Source organism: Rhinoderma darwinii, chromosome 1, assembly GCF_050947455.1.
Source record: "Rhinoderma darwinii isolate aRhiDar2 chromosome 1, aRhiDar2.hap1, whole genome shotgun sequence".
In the NCBI taxonomy this organism is placed as follows: Eukaryota; Metazoa; Chordata; class Amphibia; order Anura; family Rhinodermatidae; genus Rhinoderma; species Rhinoderma darwinii.
This window is the reverse complement of record NC_134687.1, coordinates 501,812,832-501,828,384: the sequence shown is the minus strand read 5'-3', so window position 1 is coordinate 501,828,384 and position 15,553 is coordinate 501,812,832. Positions and strand designations below refer to the sequence as shown.

The 15,553-nt window shown below is 47.0% G+C and overlaps 1 protein-coding gene across 3 annotated transcripts in view; it reads right to left on the bottom strand.

Annotated features, from left to right (window-relative positions):
• SPMIP10 (sperm microtubule inner protein 10) overlaps positions 1-15,553 on the bottom strand; it is a 56,410-nt gene that overhangs the window by 12,989 nt on the left and 27,868 nt on the right. The window contains exons 4-5 of one of the 3 annotated variants that reach the window (XM_075854795.1): positions 3,473-3,580; positions 1,662-1,928 (exon numbers count right to left, since the gene is read on the bottom strand). In XM_075854795.1, the coding sequence (XP_075710910.1) occupies positions 1,662-1,777 (116 nt within the window). In that variant the 5' untranslated portion in view covers positions 1,778-1,928; positions 3,473-3,580. Of the gene's footprint in view, positions 1-1,661; positions 1,943-3,472; positions 3,581-15,553 lie in introns of those variants that run through there. The other 2 variants (XM_075854796.1, XM_075854797.1) reach the window with 2 other exon arrangements.

Sequence of the window (15,553 nt, the reverse complement as noted above, 5' to 3'; positions counted from 1 at the left end):
GTATACCAAGAATGGTGTGATCGAGGAAAACCATCCAGCAAAAGGGGATCCTGTAGACGTAAACAACTCGTTGACGAAAGGGGTCAGAGGATGATGTCAAGATTCTCTATGACGAAGAGGCAATGCACAGTCAAGCAAATTGCAGCTCAAAACAATGCTGGTGCACTAACTAATGTGTACGACCGCACAACTGGTCTAAAGAAAAGGCAAGGCTCCAGTGGGCAAAAGAGTGCAAGAATTGGATCACTGAGCAGCAGAAAAACATCAACTAGTCAGATTGGCCAAGACTTCTGTTGCACCATGCTGACAGGAAGGTCAGAATTTGGAACAAGCAGCATGAATCAATGAACCCTTTCTGTCAGGTGTCAACAGTTCAGGCTGGTGGAAATGGAGTATTTGGCCCTGTTCACACTGAGTTTTTGACACATGTTTTGATGCGGAAACCGCATCGGAAACTGCGCTAAAAAACAACCAAAAATGCCTCCCATTTCAATGGGAGGCAGAGGCGTTTTTTTACCGTGAGCGGAAAAACCGTCTCGCGGTAAAAAGAAGCGTCATGCCCTATCCTCGGGCGTTTACGACTCTGACCTCCCATTGATATCAATGGCAAGCAGAGAAAGCATATTTCGCTGTGTTTTTTGCCCATAGCACTCAATGGGTGCGAGCGAAAAACGCAGCGAAAATCACAGCAAACGGCGTACAGGCAGGTCAAAATCTGCCTCAAAATCCCAAACGGAATTTTGAGGCAGAATTTTCCTCCTGCAAAAAACTCTGTGTGAACGGGGCCTTTGAGGGGGAAATGTTTTCTTGCCACACCCTGGGTTCTCTGATACCTGTGGATGGATGTTGGAACAGTAGAGTTTACATAAGCATTATGGCCGACCTTTATGGCAGCTGTTTACCCTATGGCAGAAGGGCACTTTAGCGACAATTGCGAGAAGCTATCCTGTCCGCTTGGGCCAATATTCTTTAAAGCCTATTTTCAGCCAATTTTCAGCCCGTAAACGCCCCCTGAAAAACGGCTAAAAATACAGGGGCTGAACGCCTCTGCCCATTGATTTCAATGGGAAAAACGGCGTTCCATTCCCACGGGACGTTTTTTACGTGCCCGTTTTTAAAAATGGCCGCGTAAAAAAATTACACAAAAAACGCAAGTTGCTTAAAAAACGGCTGAAAATCAGGGTCTGTTTTCGCTTGAAAACAGCTACGTATTTTATGGCCATTTTTGGTTTGCCGTGTGAACGTAGCCTTAGAGCTATAGACAGGTTAGTTTGAACCTGTTTCAAGCAGTTCTCTGGTATTTTTCGCTATTGTGCACACATCATTAAATGGGCATATAAGGAAAGGAATTTGAAACAATGGGAATGGATTTCTTTGTGCAAATATCATTAATGTCCATTACTGCATGTGTATCTCTTAATCTGCTGATGAACGTTTAACAGAAACTTCAGTAAAATTTGAAATCGAGTACATTTTCCAAACATCGATCAATTTTAGTATGATAGATGTAACAGTTATTGTTAATAATTGTCTGATGTTTGATCATAGTTGATTATAGTTCCAAAAATGTGAAATTTAACATGTATTTATTAAGTTCTAAAATTAGCAAACAAAATTAAGAATACAAAGAAAAAAAAGAACCAAGTAAAACACATAATTACCCTTTAATGTGGGTGATGGTTGCTACAGAGACCATGGTCCCAGGATTCTGCATATGTTCACTTGGTTCCTTTATATCACACCAGTCTTCTTGTTTTCGTTGTCTCTTACTGTTCATTATAATATTTGGATTTATATGTTCCTGTTGCTACCAAACTTATTTTTTCTGCTAATACTTCTGTTCCTTGTCTTCTCTGATCCTGCCTTTGCTTAGTTACAGTTGCTGTGATCAACAGTTTTCTGTGTACATGTAGTCACGTGCGTGGAGCCTGTGTGTTTCAAAGGTATCGTATTTCCACTCGCTCTTCTGCTTTTTGTAGCTTTTATATATAGATGTCACAACAATTATTGTATACATTAACAAACACTGTGATAGAAGTATATTGCAGCTATTTGTAAACAGCATTATTTCGTGCTGTCCTAGATGTAATAAACTTCAATCTAATCCAGCAGCTATGATTGCGTCATGCTAATGTAATTAAAGAAAAAATTGTTAAACAGTTGCTTAAAGAGGACCTATCACTAGAGATGAGCGAATCGATTCTAAACTAATTGAATTTGGTACAAATTTTGCCAAAGTTTTGGATATGACGAAATCCAAAACTCGCAGCGCACGAATTGGCAAAACAGTGGCCGCTGGCCGCCCTTTTACAGATTAGGAAAAGAGAGAGGGGAAAAGAGGAGATAAAAAAAATACCATCTTCATCCGGTCTCCTGTAGCAACGTGTCCCTGCCAGCCTCCAGAGATTACGTTGTTTTGTCCCATGTGACCGCTGCAGCCAATCACAGGCTGCAGTGGTCGCATGGGAGAAAACTACGTCATCTCAGGAGGCCACCATGGACGCATCTCAACATGAGACAAATCAACATTATTTCAGGAGACCGTCAGGGACGCAACCCTATGGGAGACCAGGGGAGGTGAGTATGGTAATTTTTTTATTTTAATGGTGGAATTGCCCTGATTGCCCTGCTTTACTCTCTGATGTCTTCTAGGACTGTATCCAACTAGAATACATCAGAGAGTCAGACAAGGCAATCGGATAACTTGCGTTTTGTGGCAAATTATTCGGACTGAATGTAATTGGACAGCCGATTCTATAGAATTATCCCTAAAACGAATTTTGGGAAATTCGATCATCTCTACCTATCACCTGTAATGGGGTATCTGTTTTAGTTGAAAAACTATTAGTCCCTTAGGAAATTAATATTTTTCTAATTATATATTATTAAAAAATGTAAAGATACTTCTGTGTAAGGTGTGCTTTCATTTTGCAAATGACTCAACTCCCCGTAGTAGTCGAGTCCCGAACTTTGGAGTAGGGGTATCCTAGCATCCCCTGCATCTTCCCACAACTCTCTAAAGCAGCAACCAGTCTCAGAATGTGAGATCTCACTGGTTGTCGCGAGATTTTGTGTTCTGTCAAAAAGAGCTCTATCTATTATATTAATATAGCAGTTATCAATCGAAAGGCATTATTACAGCAGTTATCGATTGATAACAGCTATATTAATATAGTAGATAGAGCTCTTTTAGGACAGAATACAAGATCTTGCGATAACCAGTGAGATCTCGCATTCTGAGACTGGTTGCTGCCGTGGGGAGTTGTTTAAAAACACAGGCGATACCAGGATAACCCTACTGCAAAGTTCAGAACCTGACTGCTGCGGGGACTATCTTCACATTTTATTAATTACATATTTAGCAAAATAATTTTTTTTTTTAAGGATTATAGGTCCTCTTTATAGGGGTATTCCGGTTTCATCAAATAAAGGTTATTTTTCGTATAATGAAAAGTTATACAATTTACAATACCTTGTAGTTTTCAAGATTTCTGCTTGCAGTCATTCAATAGCCAACTTTAGAGGTGATCAATTTGTTGCAGATTTTCAGTGCAGATACAATACATGTGAATAGGGTTTCCTGTTTGAAGGCATTATTTATTTCATATAGTTTATATAGCACCAACAAATTCTGCAGTGCTTTACAGACATTGTCATTTTTCACAGCAGTCCCTGTTGCAATGGGGCTTACAATCTAATTTCCCTATATTAGGCATACATACACTTGGGCCAATTTTGTAGGAAGCTAACTAACCTATCGGTATGTTTTTTAAGTGTGGGAAGAAACACATGCAAACACACACAGGAAGAACATACAAACTTCATGCATATGTGCTCCCTTTCTGATTGGTACCCAGCGCTGCAAGGAAACATTGTGTAATGGCCGTGGTCGCTGACCGCCGGCGTGTTCTACTTACCGGCAGCCGTCACTGCAGACCTCTGAAGACTTGCCGGCATCTCCTCCGTCAGAGAGGCCGGCGTGCACTGCTCGCCTCTTTACCTGATGCCCGTAGTTCGCACACGCACCAGGGAATCCTTCCCCAACCTATCCCAGCACACCTGGAACTTTAAAAGGAACTCTGCCCACTCCTTGCTTGACTGAGCAATGTTGTGTCTTCCCTATATTTGTCTTGCAAATGGTTCCTTAGCTGTATCCTGAATCCCATATCTCGTATCCAGTATTTCTGTCTGGTGCCCGTGCCAAGTCGAGTCTCTGAGGTGACTTCACCATCTGTGTCCGGTGCCCGTGCCAAGTCGAGTGCCCGAGATGACTTTGCCATCTGTGACGGGTACCCTAGCCAAGTCCAGTGACCAAGACGACTGCACAACTCCTGTCCGGTGTCCTAGCCAAGTCGAGTGTCCATTACGACTTCACTACTCCTGTCCGGTGTCCAAGCCATGTCCAGTGTCCGAGACTACTGCATTACACCTGACTGGTTTTCCTGGCCAAGTTCCATTGTCCTGCACAGGCCTGCTTCCCCTGCTTGTCCGGCATATACCCACCTCTGACTATCCAGGTACTTTAGCATCACTGACTCCCATAGACTCTGTTGATCAGCAGCTGCTCCGTTATGGCGGAATGATCCAGTAGGTCAAGACGCCGATCCAATTAATTGCCTTCGGACATGTGTTGAAGCGTCCATGGCCGCAGGCCGTCGGGTTTACTCACCTCCCGATGCCCGCAGCCATGGATCTATGAGCTCCGGTCTGCTGTGTCCTGTAGGGTGCGCGCGCACACACTCGTGCCGGCTTTTAAAGGGCCAGTGCGAGCACATGAAAACAATCATCATCAACTCACATGATTTCCTGGACTATAAGAAGGCCCCTGCCATTCTGAACCTTGCCTGAGCATTGCTAGTATATCCTAAGCCTGTCTTGCAAATGGTCCCTGTGAGGGTTTTCCAGATACAGTTGTTGCCCTTGCCCTGTTACCTGTTCCTCTATCCCGTGCTGTGTTCTTGTTCCTGTGCCTACTAGTGTTGGAGTCATGTCTACTGCACCTGCTATCATTTTGCCACGTCCAGTGTCTTCTGCCATGTCCAGTGTTTTATGCCACGTCCAGTGTCTTCTGCTATGTCGAATGTCATCTGCCACGTCTTGTACTGTCAGCCACGTCTGGCGCAACCTTCTGCACCTACCTCTATCCGTGCTGAAGCCACAGCCACTGTCTGGACTAGTTCAGGTACCCATGTATTACGAACTATAGACTCTTGCATAGACTGTGACTAGGCCAGCTGCCTCTCTGCTACAGCGGAGCAGCCAAGTGGGTCCACATACCCTGTGATCGTGACATGTGTGACCTCCGTGCACGACAAGATCAGCTCCCACAAGCTGTTAACTCCATTGTGAATCGTTTGGATCTTCCTTCTGTGGCTGCTCCTGCTGCTATCACTCCTGTCAGTTACATAGTTATATAGTTACATAGTTAGTACGGTTGAAAAAAGGCACATGTCCATCAAGTTCAACCAAGGGATGGGAAAGGGGAAGTAAAAAATTTCTACACATAAGGGCTTATATTTTTTTTGTTCTAGGAAATTATCTAAGCCTTTTTTAAAGCAATCTACTGTCCCTGCTGTGACCAGCTCCTGCGGTAGACTATTCCATAGATTCACAGTTCTCACAGTAAAGAAGGCTTGTCGCCTCTGCAGGTTGAACCTTTTTTTCTCCTTGTTTTTGAGGGGGTTTTACATGGAACAGGATTTGACCATATTTTTTCTATGTTCCATTAATATATTTATATAAGTTAATCATGTCCCCCCTTAGTCATCTTTTTTCAAGGCTAAATAGGTTTAGTTCTTTTAATCTTTCCTCATAACTTAGATTCTCCCTGCCCCTTATTAGCTTCGTTGCTCTTCTTTCTATTTTTTCTAACTCCAGGGCATCCTTTCTATGAACTGGAGCCCAGAACTGAACTGCATATTCTAGATGAGGCCTCACTAATGCTTTGTAAAGTGGTAATATTACATCCCTGTCCCGCAAGTCCATGACTCTTGTCACGAGGCGGGTCAGTGTAGCCACTAGGCCGTAACGCCGTAGCGGGGAGGCAGCTGGCCAAACAACAGGAAACCCCAGCAATACAATGTCCCGCACAAGGGTACCTGGGTAGTCCAGACAGTGGCTGCAGCTCTGGCACAGATGGAGAAGGGCGCAGCAGGTAACGCCAAACGTGACGGATGACACCGGTGCCGCAGGTTGTGCCAGACATGGTGGATTCCTCCGGACGTGGCAGTTGACACAGGACGTGGCGGATTCCTCCAGACGTGGCAGATGACACTGGATGTGGCGGAAAACACTGGACGTGGCAAACAACAGCAGGTGCAGTAGACACGACTCCAACACTGGTAGGCACAGAAACAAGAACAGTACGAGATACAGGAACAGGTAACAGGGCACGGGTAACAACTGGAACGGGAAACACTAAGGGACCATTTGCAAGACAGACTGGGATAAACTAACAACGCTCAGGCAAGGATTAGAAGGCCTTGTGCCTTCTTATAGACCAGGAAATCATGGCAGTTGATGATGATGAAGGTTTGCTTTGTGCACGCGCTGGCCCTTTAAGGCCGGGCACGAGCGTGCGCGCGCACCCTACGGGACACAGCAGAACGGAGCGGAAGTGAGCACTGGCGTCTCCTAGGAAGGAGATGGGGACCGGCGCTCACGGATCCATGGCTGCGGGCGTCGGGAGGTGAGTAAACCCGAAGGCCCGTGGCCATGGACGCTACAGTATCCCCCCTCTTACGCCCCCTCTTCTTGGGGCCAGAGTGAGAGAGGAACTTTTTAATAAGAGCAGGAGCACTGAGGTTCTCTTCTGGCTCCCAGGATCTCTCCTCAGGACCAAACCCTCTCCAGTCCACCAAATGCAAAGTCCTTCCTCCTACCCTTTTGCAGTCCAGGATCTCCCTTACCTCGAATACATCAGAAGGACCGCTGGGAGCAACTGTGGAACTAGAAGTCTTGCTGTAGCGGTTCAGGACATGTCATGAAGGGTCTGTGGACCCACTGGGCCATACCGGCTTGGCGGTAAGGCAGCTGGCCAACAGGGAGCAGGTGAATGTCTATAGGTCTATAGGTACCTGTGGCAGCTCAGACAGCAGCAGGGCAGGCTCGGCTGGGACTAGGTAGCAGGCGGACGTCAGGCGAGGTGAGGCAGGTCAGACGTGGATGCAGCACGGCACGACATTGACACAGCACAGTGCTAGACCAGGAAGGTATGGATTGCTAGGAACAGGAACTGGAAACAGGTATAGGGACAAGGACTGGAACAGGAAACACACTAGGAGGCCATCACATAGACAAACTATAGGGAACACAACAACGCTCAGGCATAGAACTAGGGGGCTGGAACCCTCTTATAATCCAGGGTACTCACGGGTCAAAGTTCATCTATGAGGTCCAGTGCACGCACTGCCCCTGTAAAAGCGGGCACGAGCGTGCGCGCGCACCCTACGGGATCCGGCAGAGGTGAGTGGACGCGAGCGCTGGCGTATCCTGAGGAGGAGGCTGGGGCCAGCGCTTGCCGACTCGTGGCTGCGGCTGTCAGGGGGAGGTTGGAGCTGACAGCCCGCAGCCACAGACATTACAGGACCACTGGTTTCAGGAGGGACACATGAAAGGAGTTGGGGATTCTGAGGGTAGGAGGCAGCCGCAGCTTATATGAGACAGGGTTGATTGGTTGCAGAATTTTGAAAGGACCAAGGAACCTGGGAGCAAACTTGTATGAGGGCACCCTCAAACGAATGTTCAGAGAGGACAGCCAGACTTTGGTACCCGGAAGATACTGAGGCGGCTTTCTTCTCCTTGTATCTGGGTTTTCGCTTCATGTGATCGACTGCCAGCAAAACAGAGGACATGGTCTGTTGCCAGGTTTGCAAGAAGTCCCCTTATGGAGATTCAGCAGTGGGTACTTGAGATGTGGTCGACACTGGAAGAGGGACTCTATAATGTGAAATGGAGTGGAAGTCGTGGACTCACTTGTGTGGTTGTTGTATCAAAACTCGGCCCATGGAAGAAGCTGTACCCAGTTATCGTGCTGTGAGGAGATGAAGTGGCGGAGATAATTCTCCATGATCTGGTTGATCCTCTCGACTTGCACATTGGACTGGGGGTGATAAACTGAGGAAAAGTCCAATCTCACATCCAGGAGTTTACAAAGGGCTCTCCAGAACTTCGAAGTAAACTGAACCCCCCGGTCGGACACAATGTGAAGAGGCAAGCCATGCTGTAATAGAGGGGGTAGAGAAACGGACAAGTGAGCCCTAATCTACCCGCCACTCTGTCCCTGCCTACTTGCAACGACCCACCCTAGGCGACGGGGTACAACTGGGCGGCGGTCCCTACGCTCAGTAAGTGCATGAGACAAACAGACAAGGGTACACAAAGCTAAGGGAAATGGGGCAGTTGCCCATGGCAACACCGTGAGTAACAAGAGTAGTGAACGAGCCGAGTCAAACCAGGAGTGCACGAGGTACCAAACGCAGAGCAGGAGAGTAGTCAGTAAGCCAAGGTCAGTATGGAGCAGGATCAAATAGTTAGAAGCTGTAGCTGGGCCAGGAAACCACACGAGAAGAATCACAAGCAAAGGAGGAACAGGAAAGGCAGGTATAAATAGACAGAGGGCGGGAGCTAGCTCCGTCTGGCCAGGCTGCGATAGGCTCTCCCACTCCTAAGCCTGCCATCCTGAGTGGTGGAAGATGGAGTCAGTCTCAGAGACATAGACTCAGGTGCAGACTGATTACCTATGGGCGTATACACAGAAGTTGTGCCTGGCAGATCCTTTACACCTACTCTCAAAATTCCCAACTTGTTTCATGTGTTCCTCCTAAAGCCTGTGGTCCTGAACCAATACAGCAAATCCACTGTCTCTGCAGTTGCTCCCTGCGGTTCTTCTGATGTCAAGGAGATCCTGGACTACAAGAACGTAGGAGGGAAAACCTTTTACCTTGTGGATTGGAAGGATTTTGGTCCTGAGGAGAGGTCTTGGGAGCCTAAAGAAAATGCGGATTCTCCAGCTCTCATCAGGAAACTCCTATTATGCTCTTGACCTAAGAAGAGGGGGCATAAGGGTGGTACGGTAGTGGCCACGGTCGCTGACCGCTGGCATCTTCTACTTACCGGCAGCCATGACCACTGACCTCTGAAGACTTGCCGGCATCTCCTCACTCAGAGACGCAGGTTTGCACTGCTCTCCTCCTAGGCTGATGCCTGCAGTGTGTGCGTGCCTGCCCCCACACTTAAAGAGACAGCGCACGCAGCAGGGAATCCTTCCCCAACCTATTCTAGCACACCTGGAACTTTAAAAGATACTCTGCCCACTCATTTCTTGCCTGAGCAATGTTGTGTCTTCCCTATGTTTGTCTTGCAAATTATTCCTTAGCTGTATCCTGTATCCCGTATCCTGAATCCCATATCCGGTATCCAGTATCTGTGTCCGGTTCTAGCCCCTAATCGACTGCACTACTTCTGTCTGGTGTCCTAGCCAAGTCCAGTCTCCGTGATGACTGAACTACTCCTGTCCGGTGTCCTAACCAAGTCCAATGTCCGTGACGACTGCACTACTCCTGTCTAGTGACCTAACCAAGTCCAGTGTCTGAGACTACTGCATTACTCCTGTCTGGTGTACTGGCCAAGTTCCATTGTCCTGCACAAGCCTACTTCCCCTGATTGTCCGGCATATACCCACCTCTGACTATCCAGGTACTTTAGCATCACTGACTCCCATAGACTCTGTTGATCAGCAGCTGCTCCATTACGGCGGAGTGGCCCCGTGGGTCCACATACCTGACAGCTGTTACACATTGCTAACCACTCAGCCACCATTCTGCTTTACACCCTTTCTTCTCTAATTCATTGTCTCAGGCTCTTTTCAGGGACATTACTCTTTTAAACACGTAAGATATTTTACTATTTAACATAGTTCGATCCTTCTGTGCTTTATTTAATTGTAAGAACCATTGCTTATTTTTTTTTCTGAACCACCTTGCCGGTTTGTTATTTATAATTACCAAATTTATATTATCGAATTTAAAGCTCAGAAGCCCGTAGGCTCATACTGTCTGATGCCATAGACTCCACCCATCAAGTAGGCCACATCTTAAATCAGAACATTGGGGTGCGCTCCTGACAACAGCTAGCACCCTCTGCAGCCTCCCTTGTCCCTCCCTGAATGTCCTCTTCTTACACTCCCAGCACTGTGACTACCTAATTAATATATAAATACGTACAGTGTACAAATAAATTCACACTGCTCAGTGTACGCATATGTAACTTTTCCCTTACCAGATGCCCTTAAAGTGAGTCTGTCATTAGATTTCAGGATAATAAATGTCTGACATCGCTAGTTAGCAATAGGGTAAAGGAAGAAGAACATACCAGTGTGGAAAATTTTAGGGCTTGCATCAGGGTAAAAATAACATTTTTTCCACCACCCTTCCTATGCAAATTAAGTTTTCGTGTCTGCCAAACCAGCATATATCCGTTACCGAGAGCTCCATGCACTCCTCTCTGCAGTTGATTGACAGCTCTGCTTGTATGACAATGAAGACAAACAGAGCCATCAATCAACTGCAGAGGGGAGTGGTTGGAACTCTAGATACCGGACACTTCCTGGTTCAGGGGACACCAAAACCTAATTTGCATATGGCGGGTAGTGGAATAAAAGTTATTTTTGAACCTGATGCAAGTCATAAGATCTTCCATACCTGTATGTTCCTATTCCTTTACCCTATCCTAACTAGCAGTGCCAGCCATTTTTTTTTAGCCTAAAACCTCATGGCGTACTCCTGTTAAGTCCCATTCAGGCACAGGATTTACTTGTATATATGTTATTTAAAAGTTATTGTTTCCTTTTTCGTTTTGTATTTCGTCTGTTCAATACTTCTTGAGTTAATTAAATTTAGAAAAACAATAATTTTTAATGGCAAAATAAGACAACTTCATGTTATGTAGACTAATTTCATGTTTTGTCCTGCTAGAGAAAGTCACAGTAATATATAACATATGACTGCTCGTATTATGTAACATCATATGCGTATGCACAGAACTATTCCCAAAACTGAGCTAATAGAACCAGATGTGCAATGCAAGTGTCCACATAAGGATGATGTTGTATATCCAGTGTCTTTGAAGATCTATTAGAATATTAACTTTTTAAATATTTTAAAATCAAATAATTGTACAGTAAAAATCTATAGCAGCTGGAACCCTGCAAGTCTACTACAAAATTTGTAAAATCAAATACATTTCCACACAGGTCTTGTCTATTGAGATTTTAACTCCTCTCGACTTCTTCCACCTTTCCTGATGCTTCCACATACTGTCCTGCTGATTATACAGCTCCCTAACATCACAGACCCTGAAAACAGTAAATTATCAGACATTGTTATTCCTAATCCAAAACAGGATTAATGCTAAAAGAATTATCCATCAGAAAATGATACCAGTCACAGTATATTGTTAAATGCCTCACCAATAGGTCTGTCTGCTTTCACAAGCAGTGCAATAGGGAAAGAAAAGCATTAAAGGGGTTATCCACCTTCTGACAACTGATTACCTATCTACCGGATGGGTCATCAGTATGTCATCGGTGCGGGTCCGACACCCGGAGGCTTGCTGGCACCGGATGTTGTGGCTCATAATGCTATGTACGGAGCCCAGAAGCAGTTGGCTCCGTACATAGCATCGCGGCCATGCTGCAGAACTGCGGGTCCGCTCCTATTCACTTGAATAAAAGCAGAGCTGCAGTACTGCTGCTTGGCCGCTATTCTGTGGCCGGAGCTAACTACTTCCGGCTTGTACGTCCGGTGCACAGAGGCACCGGACCAGCTGATCTGTGCGGGATTTGTGTGTCGGACCCCCACAGATCATGTACTAATTACCTATCCGGTGGATAGATCATCAGTTGTCGGAAGCTGGAAAACCTCTTTAAATATTATCATGACTACTCTTAATGACCTTGTATACACTAAACAACTGGCCCCCTCTTAATGCCCCCTGCCACGGTCTGTGGGTAAGTGGACCCACTGGGCCGCACCGCCATAGCGGGGAGGCAGCTGGCCAAACAACAGAGCACCCAATAAATACAAAGTTCCGCACTAGGGTACCTGAATAGTCGAGACAGTGGCAGAGGCTTAGCACAGATAGAGGTGGGTACAGCAGGTTGCACCAGACATGGAGGATGACAGCGGGTGCAGCAGGTTGCGCCAGATGTGGCGGATGACAGCAGTTGCAGCAGGTTGCGCCAGACATGGCGGATGACAGCAGGAGCAGTAGGACACGACTTCAAACACTAATAGGACACAACTTGAGATACAGGCTTAAGGTCTGTGGCCGCGGACCGTCGTTCAGACTTACCCCCTGACAGCCGCGGCCATGGACATCTGTGTTCTCGGTGGCATCTCCCTCTAGGGAGATGCCGGCACTCACTTCCGGGTTCTAAGACTGTTTCCCGCAGGGCGTGTGCGCCCGTGAGTGCACGGCCTTAAAGGGCCAGTACGCGTCCAGTTGTTAATAATCAGCAATTAGCCCAGAATGCTGCTGGACTATAAAAAGGGCTCTGCCCACTTGATCCTCCCCTGAGCGTTTTTGTATACCTAAAGTTTGTCTTGCAAATTGTCTCCTAGTGTTTTCCAGTTCCCAGTGTTACCCGTTCCTGCTGCCTGTACCCTGTATCCCGTGCTACCGTGCCTCTGTGCCATCTACAGTGAAAGTCAAGTAGTGTCTTCCACTGCATCTACTGTGCCATCTACAGTGAAAGTCAAGTAATGTCTTCCACTGCATCTGCTGTGCCATCTACAGTGAAAGTTAAATTGTGTCACTGCTACTGTCTACATTGCCTCAGGTACCCTTTCTGGACTATAGACATTGTATTGTACCTAGTTGGCCAGCTGCAATCCCGCTATGCGGTACGGCCCAGTGGGTCCACACCCCGCACCACGGCAACAGGTTGCAGGAAACGGGTAACAACGGGAACAGAATGACACTAAAGGACCATTTGCAAGACTTAGGCCTCATGCACACAACCATAGCCATGTGCACTGCCGTGATTTTCGGGTCGGACGGCCGCGGAGTGTCATCTGCGGGCCACCCGCAAATAGCGGGCCGTGCACATGGCCGCATGCATTCATTACTATGAGCCTGTAATAAGACATGTCCGTTCTTTTTGTGGTCCAGGCTCCTGGGCCATGCGCGGACCATGGAAGCCAAATGAGTGGGGCCGCAATTCACCCATAGATTTGCGGGTGAATTGTGGCCGCAAAAATATGTTTGCGTGCATGGGGCCTAACATGGGAATACTAACAACGCTCAGGCAATAAGCAAAGGGGCAGGGCCCTTCTTATAATCCAGGGTGATCATGGGCTAATTGCTAATGTTTTGCAAGTGCGCGCACCGACCCTTAAAGGCCGGGCGGGAGCGTGTGCGCGCACCCTACGGGACACAGCAGAGTGAAGCGGAAGTGAGCGCTGGCGTCTCCTGAGGAGATGCGGGCCAGCACTCACCAGACCATGGTTGCGGACATCGAGGGGTGAGTAATCCCGATGGTCCGCAACCATGGATTTTACAGTATCCCCCCTCTTACGCCCTTCCTCTTGGGACCAGAGAGAAAGAGGAACTTCTTAATGAGGGTAGGGGCATTGAGGTTCTCTTCTGGCTTCCAGGATCTCTCCCCATGACCAAACCCTCTCCATTCCACCAAATATAAAGTCCTCCCTCCTACCCTTTTGCAGTCCAGGATCTCCACCTCAAACACATCAGATGATCCGCTGGGATCAACTGCGGGACTGGGAGTCTTACGGTAGTGGTTCAGGACCACTGGTTACAGGAGGGACACATGAAAGGAGTTGGGGATTCTAAGGGTAGGAGGCAGCCGAAGCTTATAGGAGACAGGGTTTATCTGTTGTAGTATTTCAAAGGGTCTGAGGAACCTGGGAGCAAACTTGTACGAAGGCACCTTTAAAGGAATATTCCACGAGGACAGCCAGATTTAGGTACCTGGAAGATACTGAGGCTGCTCTCTTCTTTTTATATACGCTTTTCACTTCATGCGATCGACTGCTAGCAAAATAGAGGACCGGGTCTGTTGCCAGATTTGCAGAAAGTCCCCAAATGCAGAGTCAGCAGCAGGTACCTGAGATGTAGCCGACACAGGAAGGGGAATTCTAGGATGTTGACTATACAAAATGTAGAATGGTGTGGAAGCAGTGGACTCACTTGTGTGGTTGTTGTAAGAGAACTCGGCCCATGGAAGAAGCTGTACCCAGTCATCATGCTGAATGGAGATGAAGTGGCAGAGATAATTCTCCATGAACTGGTTAATCCTCTCTACTTGACCATTGGACTGGGGGTGATAAGCTGAGGAAAAGTCCAATCTCACATCCAGGAGCTTACAGAGAGCTTTCCAGAATCTTGAGGTGAACTGAACCCCTCGATCAGACACGATGTGAAGGGAAGATGTGCTGGATAAAGAGATTTGCCAGTTGAGGAGCAGAAGGAAGACCGGTTTGCGAGATAAAATGTGCCATCTTCAAGAACCGGTTCACCACCACCACTCCCTGCTGAGGGAGGAAGGTCTGTGACAAAGTCCATCGCAACCTGCTGCCAGGGGGCATTGGGTACAGGCAGAGGTTGGAGCAGTTCGGCAGGCTTGGAGTGAGCAACCCTGTTAGAAACACACACCGTGCAGGAAGAGGAGTTAGCAGTGACAATGCAGGACGGGTCTATGATACTTTGAAAGGACTCCACTGTGTCATCCATCTTAAACTACCTGGATAGGGCTACGGTCCTCACATTCTTGTCAGCGGGACGGTAGTGGAGCACAAATTGGAAACGGGTGAAGAACAGCGCCCACCTGGCTTGACGGGGGTTTAGTCGTTGAGCCGACTGGAGATAGGTGAGGTTCTTGTGGTCGGTGTATATCAGTATGGGGTGTACTGCGCCCTCTAGCAGATGTCTCCACTCCTCTAGAGCCAATTTGATGGCCAGTAGCTCCCAATCCCCAATAGAGTATTTGCGCTCTGCAGAGGAAAAAGTCTTGAGTAATAGCCACATACTACTGCATTTGCTTTGGAGCTCCTCTGGAACAGAAGTGCACCTGCACCAACAGAAGAAGTGTCCACCTCCAATGAGAACTGCCGAGACACGTCAGGATGATGGAGGATCGAGGCTGAAGTGAAGGCTCTCTTGAGGCTATTAAATGCAGATTCTGCTTCTGGAGTCCACACCTTGGCGCTAACACCTTTCTTGGTAAGGGTACAGATGGGAGCCGAGAACACACACATCGCAAGCCGCCCTGACACTGTCTGTAGCTGAGACAGTGTTTGTGAAGCCCTGCCTATTACATGCTGCACTCAGCTGCACAAGTGTGGGCAGGTGAAAGATTCTCTTTATAGGGAATGTGTCGCTAGAAATTTTTTTTTTTTAGTTAAACAATTATTAATTAAGTGATTACACATTGTTTTAATTTTTTAAATTTTTTCACATGTCAGGAAATATTATAAATTAGATTCTAATTTATAACATTTCCATGTGCTGGCCACTAGAGGGAGCAGTACCCAAA